This window comes from Rhyacophila brunnea, unplaced genomic scaffold, assembly GCF_057557595.1.
Source record: "Rhyacophila brunnea isolate RB1 unplaced genomic scaffold, BYU_Rbru_1.0 scaffold_6, whole genome shotgun sequence".
Lineage (NCBI taxonomy): Eukaryota > Metazoa > Arthropoda > Insecta > Trichoptera > Rhyacophilidae > Rhyacophila > Rhyacophila brunnea.
In genome coordinates, this window is record NW_028233276.1 from 11,089,937 (window position 1) to 11,113,145 (window position 23,209).

A 23,209-nucleotide genomic window follows, 5' to 3' on the forward strand; every position below is an offset into this window, starting at 1 on the left:
CTTGGGATCGCTCGACCATCAGGTAGCAGTTGGGCATCGCCGTTACACCAGGTCGCCAAATCGAACGAACAATGGCGTCCGTGTGGTGACTACCGAGGTCTGAACGCCAGATCCATACCAGATCGGTATCCGGTAGGTCGCATCCAAGATTTTGCCCAAGCTCTCCGCGGGAGGAAGGTATTCTCCACCATCGACCTGGTCCGAGCATACAATCAAATCCCAGTCGCCGAAGAAGATATACCGAAGACTGCCATTACGACACCTTTTGGCCTCTTCGAGTTTCCATATATGTCGTTTGGCCTCCGTAACGCGGCGCAAACATTCCAAAGATTCATCGACAACCCCTACAAATACTTTGAAAAAACTCTATAGATGATCTAATTAATGTTAATGTAGTGTCAACATGTTTAATCGGAACAGACTGGAGAGACTAGAATTTAAAACAATATGAAGAAGTGGAGATACTCCGATGATCCTTCGAGCTGCGAATGTGACACCGAGAAAACTGCAGAATGTACGATTGCTTGTCCCCTCGTTGCATCCGGCTGCATCATCGATGATATGTTTAAAGCTAAAAGCCAATGTAAAACTATCAATATTGATGCCAAAGTATGGTTACTTTTTTGACCGCCCTAATGGTAATCAAGGCGTGGCGTGGTTGGAAAGAGTCCTCTCTTAAAATTTTTTTATACTCAAAAGAAATAAACTGCTCTGGAGTCCCACTCCATTTCCTTCTCTCCAAATGAGTAATCTCCTTTTTTGTATATTATAAGGACTATATTATTATTATATAAATAAGGCCTCATTCTGATACGATATCGTCGTTATGAGAAGATATGAAAACCTCATATCGAAAAATGTTAAAATGTTCAGGAGGATAAAAAAACAGGTTTACTCAAAATTTTCTTTAAGAACATGATCAAAGTTGTTTTAGAAGATGATTAATTAATCAAGTGGGGCATTTTGTACAGTTTGGATTTGGCTTGTGGCTTATAGATTTGGCAGTATTTAACTTAGAAAATGAGTATGTGGAATGAAATTTCGCAGTACTCGCCAATCGGAGACCGACCGTAGAGGTGACTGCACGCCGATTTGTTTCGTGATGATTACGTATTAATTCTTTATTAATTCTTAAATCGTGTAAAGATGACTAAAAACGTTACCCATTTACTTTAAAAAGAAAACATGTCAATGAATATATTATTATTGTTACTAATAGAACAATAAACAGAACATTAAATGGACGCATGTTAGATTTATATGACAAATTATATCTCGGTCGGCACGCGTCATTTGCACCCGCGACCATGCCTCAACTGAGGTATAGCCTTAAGTTTGTAAGAATTTTATTGTTATACGAGGTTTCAATGTTTATAATAAATACATTAGTTAGATTTTCTCGTCATTGAAAATAAAACACCTTTTCGACGTTTGATCTATTTAATAATCTTTAAAAAGGAGATGGAAAAAAATAATGAAACAATAAAATAATAATTCAAATTTAATGAGATACGAGTATTACAACTTATAAAAATAGAATTTTGGATAAACGAGTCTGTGATTTTTGTCAATATCTCAGTAACTATAGATAAATACCACATACGAGTTAGACACCTTAGTAGCTCATCAAATTGGCTATAAAATAAGTAAACAAACCAATATCGTAAAATTTGAAGTTACGAGGTTTTCATATCTTAAGACGATATGCGCCTAAAAACACTCGCTGTTTAAATATATTTTAGCTTTAGTTATGATGAGGATATTCTGACAGACAACTCAAACATTGTAGAGTTAACAAAAACTTTATTTCAAAAGCATTAGTGTCTTCTTTTTGTTCGTGTCCGATCCTAATATGATCATATGGACCTCCGCAGTGCAGGTTTGTATTGTCAGATTTTCGTTTTCCGTTAGGTCCGTACTCTGACTCTAAACACAAATTGAAAAACAATGTGTATCTGCCAGATCTGGGATTCTAACCTGGAACCCGTGACATTATGAGCCGACGCGTAAGCCGCTCGCCCATTGTTATACATACTAACTTTTCCCCATACCCACCAAATCCAGCCAGTTACGCCATCGTGGGCCGAGTGTAGTTATCGAAAAAAATTGAAACATACCTATAATATTTTTGCACATGAATAATATACTGTATGTGGAATATTATTATTATGTATACTGTAGTGCTTACGGTGACGAGCGGCACCATGTCTGCTTCTCAAACCGTGAGTTGCAGGTTTCCGATCGCTATAATGTCTGGCAAATTAACATTTTTTTTTCAATATACCTCGGGATCCAGAGCGTGAATTCAACAGGTTGAGTGAATGACTAATAACCGTTTTTCATAATCTGTTAAGAAATCTCCTCGGGACACTCACCGGGTGGTAGAGCAACGGTGACGACTATGATACAAATTACAGTAAATTTTGTATTGTAAGTAAATTATTAAGAGGGGCTCACTGTACTGAAAAAATCTTTTCCAACACTCATTTCTAGGTCTCAAATTTTGAAACGTTATGAAGTTTTCAAGTATTTGAGCTATATTTTATTGAAGTCAAAATCTTACCAGTCAGTGTCAAAATAGGTACCTATACGAAATTTAATAAAAATTAGGTTACAAAAATTGAAATGTAAAATTATAATTGGCATCCATGTATTTTTGTTAGATCAAAATTTATAAAGAATAATATTGCATCATAATATCGTCTTTGTTCTGGCAGAAGACACTAATTCGAAAAAATGACATATTGAGTTAGTTATACCAAAATGTTCCTTATTTCAAACTTTACCGTCTGGAAACCTTCTTAATAAATAAACAGTCTTATTTTAAAGTCATCCTTTTTACGATTACTTAATAAACTCACATGATAGACCATTTTAACAACTTCAAAGTGAAATTACTCAAAACTAGTATTCTCCAGTTAGTGTGTTCTGCCAGAACAGAGACGATATGGTAATGCGTAAATGGGTAACTCTTGAACACTCTTATGTTAATAATTTTACAACAGGTTTAAATAAACTAAAAGAAGTACAATGTCGGAACACATTTAGTATCTTCAATTGAAAATCACTGGTCACCTCTTCTCTTGTTCACACCAGTCCGTCCACTTTTTCTAATGTGTACCTACCTTTAGTTTGAAAACAGACTACTAATTAAATAATTTACTATGAATTTAAATTAATATTAATTATATACTGGTATTCTTTGTATTCTCTTAGATGTTAGTGTTTAGCCAGGAAATTGTAGTCGGCGGGTAGGGGCGGTATGGGCGGCGGATCAGCAGGAATGTTGAGACCCTCCGTGTCCAACAGCCTCAGGCGGACCTCCATGCTCGTGAGCAACTCCAGGTCTTCATTACGCGTTCCGCTGCACATTTCGTTGCCGAGAAGAGCGTTGATCCCGTCCGTCCAATAGTCGAATAGTCGAATGTTCGGGGTCACGAAATCTAGATTCTTCGTTTCATCGTCTGACTCTATTATTATTGAAAATTTATTGATTTTTCTGTCTTTGGGGTTGGAAAAGTTTTTTCCGAAGGCGAGACTTTTGATGGTGGAAACAGGCAAGACGTTCACCAGCTCCTCCGGAGCGGGCTTGCCCGGCCCTTTGCAGTCGCCGTACTGCAGGAAGGTGCGGTTCGGGGACAGTCGGATGAACCAATGTTTGCCTTTGACGACTATACCTTTCGGGGTCAGTTTGGAAAATCTTGCCCCGTTGACCAGCATGTGGAAACGATGCTGCTCTATTAGGCTGACTATCTCGGGTTTGATCCGTTCCTTCAACTCGACGACAGGCCTGGCGAGAGATTCTCGCTTCTGGCGGACGATTCTCTTGTGCTGCCACATGTTACTGATCTCCGTGTAGGTTAGCGCTCTGATGCCGCTTCGGAACTCGTCCAGATTCAGAGGAACCCGCGAGAGCGCCTGAACTATCTGCTCCCTGACGACTCCGAACACCGTCGCGGAGTCCTCGCCCGTCGCCTTCATCTCCTTCCAGGTCTTGTCCAGCAGCGAGACGCAGACGCAGAACAGCTCCTCGAAAGGGTGCCCGTGACTGAACAGCACCGGGTAGAGGTTCCGGCGGGAAGGTTTCAGCATGTCGGCGAGCAGTGCCGCCAGCCGAATGCAGCTCTTGCCGAACGGCCATCGATGCTTTTCGCACGTGCTGCCGTTTTTCAGGATGATGTTGGCGTACGACTCTCTGTAGTTCCTCGCAAAGTAAACCATGCAGTCGAGTGCCAGCGCTCCGGGAGAACCCTCCCTGTTCAGATCCTCGACAGGATCCTGGTCGTCGGTGAAACCCAGTCTGTTGTCGAGGACCTCCGGTATCCCTTCGGGGGCCCCCGCGTCGTCCCCGAACTCTGTGGCGATGCGGCTCAGCTCGCGCATCAGCACCCGAGAATACTGACTGCTGCAGTCCACTTTGGCAATCCTTTGCTCTATCAGGCTCAGGCAGTTAGTCTGGAGGGCGTGCAGCTCGTCCGCCAGCTTCGGGTCCAGACTTCCGGGTTTGTACATATTCAGCAAGATTATATTTCTGATCTCCTTCGAGAGAAGCGTCGCCCCTATGGTTTTACGATCGTTCGCGTCCGCGTACGTGAACAGAGCGTTGACGAGCGAGAGGACTCTCGTCTTCAACCGCTGGTCGTTTCCGATCGACGTGCCGATCCGCATGATCAGATCCGCGACCAGCGCGTCTCTCCGTATCGAAAAACTCTTTTCGCTGTGCAATACGCAATTTTGTAATATCGACAGACTGGCGTAGACGATCGCCGGATACTTGTAGAAAGATCGCTCCGAAACGAAGCGAACGACTCCGCCGATGAACTGAACGTCCGCCACGTTCCACGACACGATGCAGTGCTCCATCAAAATGGCGAACGAGACCAGCGCGTCGACCACCAGTTTTCGGATGACATTTTCGGCTTCAATAATAGTAATGATCAGAGGGAGTCCCTTTTCTTCGATGAAGTCTTTCGCGAACTCTTTGTATACACTCAGCTGTGATAACTTTTGGACCGCGTTGATCTTCGATTCGTCGCTCAGCTGCAGATCGGCTATGATGTTTTTGGCGGCGACGCGCGGACGCTTGTCGAGAATCAGCAGCAGTCCGCTTTTGATGTCGCTCTTGTTGTCTTCCGTCACGTAGTCTCTTCGGACGTCTTCCGGAAATCGCAGCACGTATTCTCCGGAATCGGTTAGACCCCACGTTTCGCAGATATCGTCGATCACACTCGCCACCGTGTGGCTCAAGTCGAACTCTTTCAGTCCTTGCAACTTCTCACGGTCACCGCACAAAAACTGTATCCCGATCTTGACGATGCTCGAGGGGCTCGTCGACGTCGCCATCTCGAAAGATGTCGACTCAATGTAGGTATCTTACCTACTAGCTATGATCGCTGTTTATATCACCGAGCGTGAAACTGTAGAGTACCTATAATATTGAATTTAGTTTGTAAAATAAATATTTGTGGGTAGGTACCTACCTACGTTAAATAATGAACTCGGAATTATTAAGGAGTGGACCTGTCATTTTTTTCTTGAGAGATAAGAATGTTTTATTTTTGATTAGTAGGCATATTATGCGCGCATGCACCAGTATATTTTTATCATCAGGATTAAGACATGATAAGTACGATAACTAAATAAATCAATACGCAGGTAGAAAACTATGCGTATGGGCGGGTACGGAAGGAGATAACAATTAAATTAGATACAATTATTTAATACCGCAGATTCGTACTTACGTTGTTCTGGAATCACTGTTTAATAAAATATAAAATTGATTTAGTTAATCTGATGATTATCTTCATTAATATTTTGTTAGGGCGCTCTTATTGCCTTTATATTTTTTGTATAAACTAATTGAATTACACAATTAAAGTAAATATTTCTAGAATAGGTTTTGATAATTATTGTCATATTTTCTTCATCGCACCAGGATCGCGTGACCTACATCAAACAATACAATATCGAGGTCAATGCTCAACCTACCAGGTATGTACCTAGTGGAGAAATTTGTAGCTTGTAATTTAATAGTAATTAATCAATGCATATCTAAATATGTCAAAAATATAAATACATATTATATAATTTTTTTTAAAGGCAAAGCCAAATGTGTTAATTGATATAAATAAGGTTGTAGGTATAGATTATAGGTGATACTTATAAGGGGCGCATTAAATTCTGAGACCTGAGTGCGTGCAGGAGTAAGAGGGTCCCGCGGTTGCAAAGGCCCCTAAATTAAAAAAAAGCAAAAATAGCGATCTGTATAGCAGAGGTAAACTACGGTAAATCCAAAATGACAACTTCACAGGAGAGACGAATTTGTGATTTTTGGAACATTCAACTTGTGGCATTCGTGAATGGAAAAAGATAATATTTATCTATTTATCAAAACCTTTTTGTTTGTTTACCGCTGTAGTTCAATTATAAGTTTCATCAAAAGAATTGTATGTTTTCTTACTGTTGTTTACCTCTAATAGTTATGGAGTTACAATGACATTTTTAACTTTTATAATAAGAGTAGGTAATATGAGTTACAGCTGTTTACCACGTATGCAAGATAAGTAATGAAGTAACAATATAACAATAACTCCATTTCACGATTTTTGGAGTTACAATGGTTAACCTCTGGTATACAGCGATATTACACTTACCTGGAATTTTTTTTAACTGAAAATACGGGTTGAGAGGGCAGCAATTAGAACTGTGAGTATGGCCCCAGACTGGTTAAAGTATAACTAAATATTTTAAAAAGTCAATGTTACTTCTGATAATATCAATCAATCGTTACAAAATACAGAAAGTCGCAATATGGTCGCAATCAAACACGATATTATTGAAATACTTAATTCAACACACGAGACGTATGTGCTATCCGGCATAGTATGGTAAACCATTTATTGACCTGATTGGTAGTAGATATAAACATTGCGTGGGCCGCATACAACCAATGACCCAAGCATACAACCCGCTGGCTGTCTACCCCTGATATATAATGACTACCTAATTAAAATTTCACAATGCGTTTACTACAGTTTTTTTTAATATCTCAATCAATGAATAAGCCTCGATAAACAAAATGATAACAATTCTTATCATAATGATACGGTAGATTAAACCAGAGCTGGAAATGGAAGCAGAACTGAATCCTCTAATCATGTCAGAACCGGAGACGGGACCAAAACCGAAACCGTTGATTCCAAATAGTGAGAACCCCGAACCAGAACCATAAAATTGTTTCGGGGGTTTTACACATCATGGAACTAGTTATTCCAAATAAAATAATAATTAATAGGTATATTAGGTGTAGGTAATGGAAGTTATTGTTGTTAATACTTTAATTGAGTCATTTACGTTGACCACGGTCGACTATAAACTAGAGGTAGTCGATCGTTCCGAAGATTGGTTTATAGGCCGGAAAAGCTGTAAACATAAATGACACAATTTAAATAGAACTTTGCTTCAAAACCATTATAATGGAGTTCTATCTCGTAAACACCAGTTCTAATAATAATTAATAAAACATATTATATTCTCACGTAATGTTTTATAAACATCTTTTACTAGGTAACGTGGATGAATATCTGCAAGTTGTGCTATCCAGAAAAATTTTTATAGACAGCTCGCTGAGTTTTGAAATAAAAATGAAACATCCAAATATTCCTATAACTGGGTAGGTAAATAAATATACCTATGTACAGTGACGTCCCATAAAGGTAAACGGCGGCAAATCGAAGAGAATAATTATTTGGTATCTTGGTATGGTATGGTGGTTTGCGATGTAATAGAGTTTATTAAAAGCCTTAAATAGAGATGGGCTGGACACATAGCTTGAATAAGACACAATCGTTGGACAAATCTAGTCATCCAGTGGTATCCAAGAAGTACAAAACGTCCGCAAGGTAGAACTAGAGGCCGCTGGATCGATGAAATGATAAAGGTCTGCGGAAGTACGTGGCAATGCAATACACAGGACCGAGAGAAGTGGAAGCTGCTTGAAGAGGCCTTCATCCAGCACTGGATAGATTGAAACTGATGATGATATAGAAATAGCTACCTTCCTAAACTTAGTAATAACGAAAACATTTTCCATTCAAAATTCAGCTCACTGGTTGGAAACAAAATGCATTAATTAACATAAAAGATTTAACAGGACTGTGATGTCGGGTTACGCGATGTCTGTTTACTTCCGCTGTCCTTCGACGTCCTTGGTGACCAGCAATGATACGTGCAGATTTTCGAAGTACTTACATTTGAATAAATTATAGGTAGACATTAGTGGCGAATATTTCATCATGAAATAATTATTATAATGGACTAGCCTGTGCTTATTTTTTTATGTTTATCTATTATTATATACATAAGATAGTATTTATAAGAAAGTACATAGGTAATTATTAGCCCATAGGCACCATAATAATTATGTTGTATGTGAACTGTAGATAGCTCTGCTGTTCATTGTGTTATTTATGTGATGGCTGATGACATAGTTACTGACTTCGCATCAAAAAGGGCCAGGAAAGTTTTTTTTTATTTTAATGGTAGAGTGTTGACACTATTAATAATTAATACCTAGTGCAGGGTTTGCTAACATTTTTACGTACGCGTGCCAAAATTTCCCAAATTATATTTTCCGACTGTCTGACGTGACGTGCCAAGCAGTTTTTCAAGGCGAAAAAAAAAGATTTTCAAAGTTTCCTGAAAAAAATGTTTTTAAGAATTCCATTAAACCATATTCCATTAAAAAAACTTTTATTGTGCGAATATTTTTCTCCTTGTTTTCAAAATTCACATAGAGATCGTGGAAGCATATAAACTAGAGGTGAGTTGGAAATACTGTCACCAGTTTGTGTACTCAAATATCGGATGAAACTACCCATACTCAGTACGTGTGGCCCAATAAACTTGTGATGATATCATTGCGAGTTTCGCTGGCTAGTTGGTAGACTTTCAATACAATAATGCCACAAATTGAAAGCTTCGTATTTTTTTCACTAGGTGATATTGGTACGTGAATTAAATTAATTTGCATTTATGTAATTAAAAATACCAGAAAAATATAATAATAAAGAGAATGAACGTTCATGTTTTGCAGTTTTTTTTTTTAAATTACTTATAGCTTTAACTTCAATTAAAAAAAATCTTCAAATAGTTGTTTAAGCTTGTCCGATATGATAATAGATGTCAATGTATTAACTTCGGTGTCGCAGTTCAAAATGAATATTTTTATTCTCGGTACACAATATTATTATTATATTGTATAATGACGTAAATAGAATAATATAGCGTAGATATATTTTTTAAATGGCTGACAACAAACTGTACGTAGGTGTGTAAATGCATTAAAAAACCCGGTCTACGAAAATATAATCCATAAATTTTGTTCTGTGTTTATCTTTAGTTTAGTCCAGGGGGGGGGCAAACTTTTTGGATGGAGGGCCAAATTCAAGAATTCAAAATGAGCGGCGGGCCGCAAGTAAAATACCATTTTTAGATATTTATTATCACGAAAAATAAACATTATTGTCTCTCTTACAAAAGTGCGCAATTCACGATTGCGCAATTATTGATGTTTGTATTTAACATTTTTTTATATTTCCACAAAAATGGGTTTTTGTCTCTCTTGCAAAAATTGCGCAATTATTGATGTTTGTATTTTTTTATTTTTCGGGATTTCGGCCTTCGGGATTCCGGCCATTCGGGATTTCGGCCATTCGGGATTTCAGCATTTGGGATTTCGGCCTTCGGGATTTCGTCCGGCACCCAGTACCTAAGTAGTTTATCAATCAAACTACTGAAACATTTATACTTAGCAGATAACTTATTTAATATTTTGTTTGTAATTTCATACTATCTTAAAATACGCATTAATGCATAATAATATACATGTTTAAGCTTTATTATAATATTAAGTCGATAAAACGCTGAAATATAATGTTATTTTCATTCTAACATCTAACATTATTTTTAATATTTGTTGAACATTATAAATAAGTACCCATGTATAGACAATAAATTAATTGATTATGCACATCGTTAAGTTTTAGCGAGGGAAGAATTATTTTCTTTTAATAAACATCATAAGGCATAATAATTATTCTCAATCTATATTAAAAATGTGTCAAGCGCGAAATGTATAAGGTACAACTACTGAGAAGATGGAAGCATACTAAACTGACTTGCTTATTTACTCCAACAAAACTTACGTCTATTCCTTTGCGCATTTAATTCAACTGTGCGGCGTCCAATCCTCCCGGAGGCCAATTGGGTCGACGTCCAATTGGGCCGGCGTCCGATTGTACCGGCAGCCAATTACCGGAGGTCAATCGCCGGAGGCCAGTTCGCGGTGCCAAATCGTCCCATTCCCTCATGAAAGGATGATAAAAAATACTGTAAGTATAAAAAATGGGGCGGCATGTTGTCTAGGGACGTTACTGCCAGTAGGTACAACGACAAAATGCATGTTATCCTTTTATTAACAATTTTGTGAAAAAAAAACATAATTCTCTACAACTTTTATCTGATTTAAAAATATATTTAATGACTAACGCGATACAGCACTGCAACGTGGAAATAAATATTTTAAAAATTCAAATTTTTTATAGCAATTGCAATGATAGCGCAGGGCAGCCCTGCCCTGGCTGGCGACATCTATCACCTTGTAGGTCGTTTGGCGTCCTAATCTATTACACAGTGGTCGAGCGGGCGTCGGGGCGGCAGCGGCGTGCGCAACTCAAACGTTTAACGCTTTCGCTGCTGAAGAGATAATGAGATTTTAATTGCCCCCTTTAAAATGCACGTTAATTACATCGATCGGCCGCCTGGTCATTACGCACCGTGTGCGTCTTCCGCGTCCAAAGTATTAACCGTATGTGAAATGTTCGTAGACGGTGTCGTTTTTTTGGGAATTTCACACACGGTTATACGTCATTACACTCTGGCCAAGCACTAGTCGTAGATTTTAATAAAATAATGAAATACTTATGTCTAATAATAATGAATCCCATTGACTCGGCATGCTGGTTATTTTATGTATTGAGTAGTTTGAATGGTTTTTTCATTGGGACGGATTTTTGTTCAGTTTGACGCGATCAGGATGGATCATGGCCCCCACATCCTAAAGCGGGCCCCCAGGCTAGGATCTATGGCGGGCCCCCCTACCTATCGCTAAGGTTAAGGGCAGTGTGATTTTTTACAGCAATGTTCCTCAAATGGTTTCCACGGAACCCTAGGGTTAAGGGTATTCCGTGTATTTTTACCGATGTTTAAATAAATCCAGTTGATTTATTGAGTTGTCGGCACTCATTTCGTGGTAGGTACTGAAGGCCTCCGACTTCCTGACTAGCTCAGGCACTTGGAAGTGGAGGTTCATTAATGTGGAGGAACAGGCAGGAATCTCATAGACGTGGAGTAACCAAGAAGTTACGGTAGAGAAAGAAAGTCGATAACTCAAGAAAACACTGGTTAAACTTCATAACTGGTATATTATCAATGTTTTTACACAATTTAACTTATGGTCACCCTTTATTCAAAAGTTTATAATCAAATGTCAATGAAATAATGTTTATATGTAACTAGATTCTCGTTAAACAATCACAATAAGTCGAATGTCGAAATTATTTAACGTCTACAAGCCACAATTATCCAAAAGGAAAAGGTCTGAATTGTTCGCATCCGAAATTCGCAAGTAAATTATGAAAAGTCATTTATTTAAATCTCGAAATTAAAAAAAAACATTTGAAAACGTCCGATTTATTTATATCTCGAAGTCCACAAAAATAACCACATTTATTACTGATTAATTGAAAATTAATTCGAATATTATTAATTAATTATTTTAAAATTAACTTGATTATTATTAACTAATTATTTAACATTGACTTAATTATTTCTAATTAGTTATGCAGACGAGATCGCGTGGGTCCCGGGGCAACAAAGCGTCGCCGAAGCGACCCCCGGAATCCCCAAAACAGACTGATGATCGGATTTTAGAACCTTGCCTTTTTATCCGTTAGGGGTGGTCGTATTTCTTACCCATTCAAACCGATACCGCCATATGCTACACATTTATATAAGGTTGACGGATGTCAGTCTATCAACCAAACATATAGTGATATGGATGTACATAATATGATTAATATTAATATTACTTTAATTACATTAATTACCATATACTATTACGCCCGTCCATATGTCCCACTTTATTATTTCGCTAACCCATTGCATATTACATTTCATTAACCATTATATTACAATAAAATTATACATTACCAATTATCTTACAACCAAATCATATTTTATATTTAATCTATCTTAATTAACCCTTAACCTAAGCATATTATATTTAATCAAAATTTAATCCTATTATCATATTACCTCTATGTACATGGTCTGTGACCGACTTATCTCTTCCATAGTTCACTCTGAGAAGTGGTGGGACTTGCCAGAGCAAAATGCGGGACTTCTACATGTATTAAATATTGTTCTGCTTTGTCGAGGGTCGTAATCATCTAACCGGTGGTACATTGACTACCAGGATCAGACCGAGCGGTTGGGAGGCACTACTCTTTATGGGAGCGCCCCCCACAGGGGCGGAAAATTAAGTGTGCGTCAGTACCCAAGTAAGATGGAACCCTTCGCCATATATTCGCCAGAAAACACACAAAATAATTATATAACAAAATTCTACACGTGAATTAGCATTTAATTATATCAATCAAAATATCACATCAAATTATATCGCACAGACACATATTTTGAAATGTTAATAATCATTTAGGAAAATAGCGCCGCAGGCGACTTTTTTACTATTAGAGCAAATTTGTGGTGTGTTTTTCTCATTTAACTGGTCGGCTTGCCACGCCGGGCCCCCTCTAAGCCCGGGCCCCCAGGCTAGAGCCCTGTCAGCCCCCCTTGGGGGCCATGGGATGGATGCTTTATTTATCGTACATTTAGATTTAAATTATTGTAGTAAAAATAATAAGTAAGTTTTGTTTATTCAATGGAGCAAGGTCCTATTAGATTGAAAAACATACGAAAAACTGTTTCTCGTAAAAGGCATTTTAAGATAATTACGTACGATTCTGTAGGAGTGCGACTATTTATGCTTTGAATAATTAGTAAGTACAAACATTCAACATGCTTAATTTATTATATAACCAACTACTTACCTAGAACCACCTAGGTGACAAATAACATTTTTATTATTTTTATAGCGTACAAAAGCAGGGAAAATAAAATAAAATTCTTATCAGAAATGCAAAATGTATGTCTTTATTAATAATTAATAACGACATTATTTCGAAGCCTGGTTTCAAACAATCCGCCATGTTGCATGGATTATTCCGGTATTGTTTTAAAAGTAGTTGGCAAGCAGTGACACAATATTATATTCTCCACTTAGGTATATAGGTACACAATATATTTCTCTATCTATATGACCACACGAAATCAAAGACTGGTGTTGAGGAAAGTCAAGATAATGTATTCTAAAAATATTATATTATGTAGGTAGGTACATAATATAATAGGTATACTGTATACTTAATATTTTTATTTATTCGTAATAATTATGGCATACAATAGTCCTAATTGACTAAGTATTTTATTTGCCTATAAGCATGTATTTTACTTAGTCGTAATAAAATAGCAAATAACATGCGTATCAGTGGCGCGTTTAAGGTAGTGGAGGCCCGATGCACTCTATGATTTTGAGGTCCCATGATAAAAATTAAAATAAAACCATAAATTCCAATTTTTTATATTTGTATAAAATTTAGTCTTATTTGCATTGCTTTTTCGTAAATATGCTACTTTTTAACAAATTAATAATATTAAAATACCAACACGAATATTGCCAAACTACATAAATACATACCTAATCTTTTTATATAATATATTATATTCTTTTCCTTCCTTCACATTTGTATGCGCAGAATAAACAAATAAATAATTTTTACATAGGTATTCAATTCTAATAGTTGTTTTACCCCGTTACCGTCCATAGGGCAGGGCAAGTGCAATGTTTTGTTGTGTCCGTATAAATCGTTATTGTAGCATGTTTCATGGTGAAGGAGAGTCGGCCACGGTGATGAATTCTGTGGGGCTGAGCTTGTTAGAGCGCGGAGAATAATTAAACAACGACAGTGGCGCACCCAAGGGGGGGAAGGGGGCCTGGCAACCCCCCACAGTCCAAATATAAAAATTATCAGAATGATTTTAAACATTGAAATTGAAAGCCAATAAACTATACCTTAGGCTTAGACAAATAAAAGCACGGCAAAAAAAAATATTTGTAATTCTCCAGCACCCATTTTAGAAAAATTTCTTAGATTTTAATTTCTAACACAAAAATTTCAAAACACTAATGTCGGTTTTTTTTAGAAACCCAATCCCTAATGGAACTGTCAAAAAATTCTCGGTGTCGTTGAGATAAGTGAGATAAACACACATCATAAATTAGCTTTAATAGTAAAGAAAAAGTCTAAGGCGCTATTATACTTAATGGTCATAAACATTTTAAATTATATAATTGTGCAATATATTTTCTGATTATTATGTGTCGATACTCGACAGCTCCATAATTAAAGTAGACGTATTAAAAATCGCTAATAATTTATTATTTAATTAACCCTTAATTTGAACTAAAACACAATTTGAAAAACATTAATGTAGTGTTTCACACTGCCTTCAATCTTGGCGGTAGGTAGGTGGCCAGTCAAATATCCTAGCCTGAGGGCCCGTTTCAGGATGTGGGGGCCATGGTGTAGGTACACCGAGTGCAATAGACAAAAGACCGATAAACGAGAAATTAGGCTGTGTTGAGTAGGTTTGTGTATAAATTAAATGCAATAATACTTTTTTTTGTCCATTTTCAATTAATATTTTGGTACCTCAATATTAAAAAATCAAAAATTGACGATAAACATTCGGCGAAAAGAACGACTACTAGCACAGCCGATATTATTTGAGTAATGTTTTAGCATACTAGGCGCACATATCCAGCATGGTCGCTGTTAGTCACTTCCAATCCGCCAGTCGCTGATGACACGCTCAACGGTTACCGCCACTATGCCTCCAATTTAGTAAAAACTAGGAGAAACTGTACAGATATGCAGCCGTGTATTGTGAAAATATGTAAAAATAATTATATGAAGAAGAAAAGAGCCTATGGGACTAATTTACTTTCTCCTCCTTGCCCCCCCCCCCAATATTAAATCCTGAGTGCTCCACTGAACAGCGATCACCGGTTTCATGTATTTAGAGTAGTAATTCCCAATCTTTTTTGGTTAGAAGAAAATTTTGAAAAACCTCAGAGAACTCCTACATTTGATGGGGTAAAAAATTACGAATATTTTCATTTTACGTCTGGCTTACTAGGTACAAACAAACATTGGACACATACTATTATTTTTTTATTTTATAGATATTGAATTTGTGTTAATGTTAGTATCACTGTTTTTTTAAAAATATATTTTTCAATATTGCTCGAATATCCAAACAAGATAAAGTTTTAAACAGCTTACAATTACATACTTACTTGTAGTGATTACATTTTCATTACATTTCATTCAGTTTCAGAATTGGTAGGGAGTCGAAAATTTTTCCCAGATTCGCAAATTCTTGAGATATCCGGGTTGAGAATCACAGATCACTTAGAGGGCTCGCACATCAGAACTCGCCGCATGCGTCTTACGACGAATTCGTCGATGTGGCGTCATCGTAAACCAAGAAACAAACGTTATCAAATGGAGCTTCGCAGATTGGCCGATGCAACTGCGACTCTGCGACCCTGCGACATGCCTCGAGTTGCATTGGCCAAAGCCTGCATGTCAATCTCGAAAAATGTCGATTCCGCGCATGCGCACAGCCTGCGGCCATCGGCCATTTCTGTCTCTGTCTCTGTCTACACTATCATTGCTCGCTCATCGCTGGTCACCGCGTTTGACGTTTGTTCATACAATCAACACAATAAAAATGTCAGACGAGAGACTTCTCCTTTTTCGCGTTTGACGTTTGCCGCTAGGCAGATGTGCGAGGTTGTAGCATGCAACATTCGCCGGCAGTCTCTACGGGAAAATGCATTTTACATCGATTTATATTAATTTATACAATCATAAAAAACATATATTTAATTAATATGTGCGATAATTAGTATATTAAAATTTGTTATATTTTATTTAATATGCCAATTAATACTACCTAAGTAGATAATTCTGCTCTTTTTTGTTATGGACTAAAAATAAAACAATCGTTTATCATATTTATAATACTTTTATTAGTTTTATTAATATGTAAACCGACATCGAGACATTTATTTAAACCACATTATTAACTACTAGATTCTTCTAGATGTTTGTTACATACAGTGTCTAATAATTTTATTTTATTTACATACGCAATTTGAATTCCTTAAAAATCTATATTTTTAATTGGTAGGTACTTACACACTTCAATAATAAATTACAATACAATGTTTTAATGAAGAGCTAAGTAGGTACGTAGGTACATGTTATACCTACCTACTTTATAATGCCTACGTATATAATTACAACTTAAATCTTAAACACACTGGCTAAATATTATAATTTATTATAATATATTGTAATAATACTATAATAGGTAATACCTACCTCCTATATTATATGGTTGTGTATTTTTGAAATTTCATAAGCAAATTAATAAAACACTTAATATCGTCACTGTTCTGGCAGAAGACACTAATTCGAAAAAATGACATATTGAGTTAGTTATACCAAAATGTTCCTTATTTCAAACTTTGCCGTCTGGAAACCTTCTTAATAAATAAACAGTCTTTATTTTAAAGTCATCCTTTTTACGATTACTCGCATGATAGACCATTTCAAACATTTTAACAACTTCAAAGTCAAATTACTCAAAACTAGTATTCTCCAGTTAGTGTGTTCTGCTAGAACAGAGACGATATGTTTTCGTAGATTTGGTTCAGAGAAATTTTTCATGAGACAATTTCTGTAATAAAAAAAGTAATATAAATCTGTATATATTTATCATATTAGTGAGGATGTGATATTCAATAAACTACAAGAACATACGTTAGGTATTACCAGTCGAGCGCTAAGGCAGCTGATCCGTAGACATGCTAATAAAATTTGCCGGTTCGACTCACGTCAAAAACACCGAATGAGTAAAATATTTGAGTTTTTGAGTGTTGTGACAGTTAAAAATATTGTGACAGTGATAACAGTGACGTCCCGCGAGGGTAGGCAGGTCACGCATTGCACAAGGACGGGAGAGCAGTGTCGGTTTTAGAGTAAGTAGATGATGAGGTCGCTTCATTAGAAAATGTCGAAATTTTAGTTTAAAAATAATGGAAGCGTTTAAAATCCTGACAACGTTACCATTGTTTGTTGTGTTTAATACCAACTGTAATATTGTAATGGCGGTTTATCGCACAGGATTTTTTTTACAAATGTGCATCCAAACCTGTCAGCGCCACAGACTTCTACGTACCTAAAATCACCACTGTTTGAATGTAAGATAGCCGATAATAAATAGTAAAATGGGTAACTAAGTAGCTAACGAATTTGCAGACAATTTGAAACTAAAAATGAAAGGGGTTGCATTCTAAGTCTGCTTAAGGTCAGTGGGACGTCACTGGGTGTAGATGTGCGTAGGTACATTACATAATGACATATTAAGGAACGAAGATATCACACATTTAATATCTGATAAAAATGCATCGTCTTTCAAGGAATTTCAAAATTCTTCAAAATGTTCAAAATATTATTTCTAGTAGTTATACATAATAATATTTGGGGTGTTTTCAAATTATAATATGTTAGACTTGAAAAATAACATTTGATGTGTAGGTACATGATGTAAGTATGTAAGGCAGCAAAGTCCAAAACCGTCAAACACGAGTTTTTGGATATCATGGATAGCTGACGGTTTATTTTGTTATATATTATGTTTAATTGATATCTTCTATGAAAATGATAATTTAAATTCCATGAAAAAAAATAGCTAAAAAAAAACTTCGCAAGTTTTTGATGTTTTCTAAAAACAGCAAAGTAGGACTTTGCTTGCAATAACTTCGGATGACAAGCTTGGTGCCTCTTAAAAACTGTTGCAGTTTTTTTAATGTTGCTCGCATTGTCATATGAGACTCGGCGAGTATAATAATTATTAATAGCAAACATGTTTGAAGTCCAACGAATTTTGGTAGTCGGAGCTTTATACTCCGAACTGAAAACACCATGGTTTGCTGACCAGTGGCATATAACTAAAATTCAATAATTGAACACTGATCTATTCAGTGGACAGCACACTGAGATCAAAATTTTGATGAGGCGCAGTGTTGCCATCTTCTCAAAGTGGAATTATAGTACAGAGCCTCCAAAATTATAGTATTTGGGGAAAAAATATAGTATGCGGTGTCATCTATTGCAAATGTATAGGTTTTTTGCAATGACATTATTTAATGGACGACGCACTCAATAACAGTAGCTAGCAAGTAAATTCGCGCATTCGCATGTATAGGTAGACGTCACGCAATTTCCATTATGCGATATCACGCATCGGGAATTTATAGCAATATAACCTTTATTGTAATGGCGTTAGAGCAGTGTTTCTAATGTCAATGTTCATTTGAGCGAACCCGTTCGAACCGAACCATTCGGCAGACCCAATAAAAAGCATCAGGAATTTATAGCAATATCACCTTTATTGTAATGGCGTTAGAACAGATTATGCCATTCGGCAGACCCGACAATAAAGTGAGTGTCATTTTTTTTCCAGATGATTCGTCCATATTAATGTCATTGGTTTTTTGTTTCTCAGAAAAAAAGGAGAATTTGAGAAATTCCGAGACCCTTTTTTATTTAGGTACCTCTTCCGACCAAAAAGCTTAACGACGAATTCAAGAAATTTCAATTTAAACCAAAGTCAAGGGATTTTTTTTACGTTTTTCGAGAATTTTTTTCCATGTGCTCCAAATCTTCTTATATTGCGAAATTATAGTACTTTTTCCGATATTCAAAATTATAGTATTTTGGGCGTACTATACCTGTTTTATTTTGTACATAGTACGAGGACCATAATTATAAAACAAATACTATAATTATAGTACGGTTGGCAACACTGATGAGGCGGGAGATATCCGTATCTTTTTGTTTATTGAATTTTAGTAGAAGGTCATTTCTAAACTTTGGCTGGTGATATCCACACAATCCGTCTTACATATTAAAATTAGTTTTCTTATAAATCCATCATTACGAATTTTGATATACCGATACAATAATATTATCTTTACCTAGCACTCTTTTAATTATTAATTGCAATTATTATTTTGCACTTCATTTTGTATTGGAAATATTTACATACTATCAAGCTTGTTAAATGTAATAATTGAAACGTCGATTAGACAAGCGATCCGAACGCATGGAAAGTGACGGTGTAAGTTACACTCATTGATTACGAGATGCCCTACGATAGAATTTAGGCCATGTTTAGTAAAAAATATATAAATATGCGATGTTGGGTTAATTACATTTAGTTAATTCGTCAATACATCGAAATATGCAGTTATGTACCAGCGTGTTTCATGTCTTATTTGATCGTATTTTATGACAGGTTTGGAGGTTTACCCAGTGCTCGAAATAGAAAATCTTACGAACCGGAGCGCTGAATAATCATTCAAAAATATCAAGTTATGTTAAATATTTTTCGGATATCATAAGGGCGATATGCCTAATAATCAGGGTTTCATTTATACTTGAAGGGGTTCTGCGCTGATCCACATTACCGCCCCCTCCCAATACAACATTAAAATGTAGTTTTTTTTCCGTCAATTTTCTTAGAATTGGGCTCTTATCTTCAAAATTCTAGAAGCTCGAACATTTGTGTATTCCTTCGCTGCAAGGTTCTGGACCTGTAGCCCCTTTAGCCATTTTTGTAAACACATCTGAAGTCCAAACAGCCTATATTATATTATAGACCTTGTAGGACTAATCATTAATAAATAATATACACGGTTTGTCAGCTCGTGTCAGGCGAATTTTTTTCCCACGAATCAGTTCTTAAAACTTTAAAAACTACATACCTACATGCAATACTATCTCAATAACATGTAACGGAACGCAATTTTCAATGAATCCACGATCCGGAACGGTATCTTTTAGAATTTCACGAACAGGAACGGCACTCCGGTGCGTTCCGGTCTATTTCGAGCCCTGGGTTTACCTAAAAAAAATAGTGTTAAATATACAGTAATAGAGCTGTGCTGTAATAATTTAAGCCAGGTTGTGAAAAATACCTGTCCGTTCTTTTTTTAATTTTCAGACGAAACGAGCGTCTTCTGTGATTAAATAAACCGAAAATGAGCAGTGTGCATAAAATTATTGTGATGGCAAAGTTGAGTAAACTGAATTCAAAATTAAGGTTACAAATTGGCGTAATCGTCGTTCAATGTAGGGAGCTAAAAATTGGCCGGACTGGCCTTCAATATACACACAAGAGACAAGATTGTGACCGACTATTCGAGTGGTGCGGGTTCTTTTATGAAGCAGTCGATGTCTTCACTTTGATGTAATTATGATGATAAATAAATACTTAATATAGATATAATGTAATGTTTGTAATCCCGCATGACTTGACATAATTGAATACGTGTATTAAATAAGGCTCTAAGTACCAAAAAGTAGTATTGCCTGTAGTTACAAAATACCGAGTCATTGCTGTAAAATTTCATGAAGCAGACCTTTTGAAAAATGTAGTTTTACAGTGTGAAGCAATCACGGCAGCTTCTATAATTTTAGGTATTAAGAACTCGCAAGTGTCAACACACCATCGTCAGCTATTTTATATTGAATGCCGTTGACCACTGCAGTGCTACTTACACCATTATAAATAAAACACGCCAACGGACTTACAACGTCGACAGGTTTAATTATTTTGCTGTATTTTTTTGACTTTCTTGAGGCACTTAGACTATAGTTGAAGTTATTGGCGTTGGTATGTAGAACATTTTTCTATAAAAATGTCAGTTTTTATTATTTTGGTACTTAGCGCCTTAATTAATACACGTATTCAGCTGTAGTTTTTTGTTTACATAATAAGTAAATGCAAACTTTTTCCAGGTCTTGAAACTGCTGTGGTCTCCAACAATACATTTCCTAAAGCTGAAAGTGCATCCTGAACAAAACTCATTGACGAGATGGTTAAAGCTTGTTTATAATTATCATCGTTCACTGACACTAATTGAAATAAAAAAATTCAATAAAATAATATAAGACATGTGGATAACATTGTAACTTTGTAGGACTACATTCTAGCCAAATTTTTACATTATTTTGTACAATGTCGACTAACATAATAATACTAGAATTGCAATATCAATTTAAGAAGCAACATGATTTAGTTCTCATTGATAAGGCTGTTTTGAGAAATTCGGAATACGAGTTACTGGTTAAAACCTTCAAATTTTATACTGAATGTAGATTAAATAACCAATGTTAGAAATTAATTGAAAATCGAGGCATAAAGATGTTCTATATGTCATATTACTTGTTTTCATTGTGCTCTAATAAAAATTCAAACCTTGCTCGGAGTACTTTTTACATACATGGGTTTGCTTACAAAATAATTCCAATTATTCTGGTGAATATTTTCCATTTATAATCAGTAGGCAGGTACCACTATATTGTGATTGGGTTTAGGTATGTCAAAATCTCACAACTCATTGAAATTAGCTGCCAATGAATACCATCAACTGAGGATACTTGATTGAATTTAAATATAATTTCTGATTTAATCGGTTTTACATGACGAGATGCACGATACGGGCCGATGGACCGAGGGTAGTGGGGCGACTTTGTTCTCGACTTATGCTCATATCAGGGAACTCAGAAATAATGGGAACTGAAATACACAACGGGTAAGGCGATAGCAGGTAACCGACTCGAGTAAGGAATAATCCGGGTTAAACTTACACACAGGTCTAGAATACGTTTTACGTCGAATACTGAAAACTGCTCTCGGTTTATGCATTTACGCTCATTTAATGTTGGTGTATTACACACACTATTGCACGTGCATAGTGCGTGCTTCATTTTCGTAGAACACTCACACATTCAAAAGCCTGCTTCACCATGCGGCGTATTGAATATAGCCTATCGGTATTCTATTTATTATCTGTTCTGTGGCTCATATGCTGGAGAGTAACAGGGTGAAGTAAAAATATATGAGCTATTTAGGATGCCGGGGTGATCTGGGAAAAAGCGAGAAGACTGTCTAGTGACATGGACTCTTGGAAGAGCCGCGCGGTGTCCGCGTGATCTAAATGAGGAGTAGACATGGTCACTGATACTCGAAAAATGAGAGATAGAGTAAATTAATCAATGTCGATGATTTAAAAACACACAAAACATTTTCCCTGTTGATCATAAGGTGAACTCTGTTAATAATAAAATTCATGATACCTCATCATTTTAATATACGGTAGGTATGTATATAGCACGGTGGTTGATAGACTCCTCCACCTCACATCGATAGGACATTTGTGGAGAATTTTTATTGATCGTTCGGTAGTTATGTTAAAGGTGTGTGCAATATAATTGTCACATCCAAAACTTTGTTGAAATATATTGCGCAACTCACGAAATACTAGTAAATAATATGTCTATGTAGTTAGCTGTATACTATTGTGCAATATCGCTGGAGTTATCAATAGTTTGGACGTCATCGAGATGAGTATCTATATAAATAGTGCATAATGCAGAAGTCTTGAACAATCTGTGAGTTTTTGCATTCTATTGAAGGGACGTACATAACCAATATAATATATACTTATGTCACGCAATAAAATAAATACAACTAAAAACGACGACAATTATTCGAGAGTATTCTTACTTTATACTTTACGGTATATATATATGATATTTTTATTACATTTCTGCAGATTATTTGCCGTTTCACGTAAGTATGTGCGTGTATTTATTGATCTTTAATTGCGTCAAAGATGGCAAACGTCCAGTTGTCCTGATGCTCAGATGGCGCCGCCATATCATCCGATTTTCTTTCGTATACTTTATTAAAAAAAAAAAACTATTATTTACTCTTGGAAAAGCTTCTTCCCTAAAGTTTACCTACACGCGGCAACGTTACAGACATATTGTTGTCCCAATAATATAGTGGTAAGGTGCTTACTAGTTATTAGGTTTGAGTTAATGAA

General features: G+C 36.2%; 1 protein-coding gene across 1 annotated transcript; it reads right to left on the reverse strand.

The window, feature by feature from the left end:
* Positions 1–3,219: 3,219 nt before the first annotated feature.
* On the reverse strand, positions 3,220–5,343 carry LOC147065207 (engulfment and cell motility protein 1-like). Its single transcript, XM_085956947.1, has one exon. It carries the CDS (start codon positions 5,341–5,343, stop codon positions 3,220–3,222), a length of 2,124 nt encoding a protein of 707 aa, XP_085813073.1.
* Positions 5,344–23,209: the final 17,866 nt, after the last annotated feature.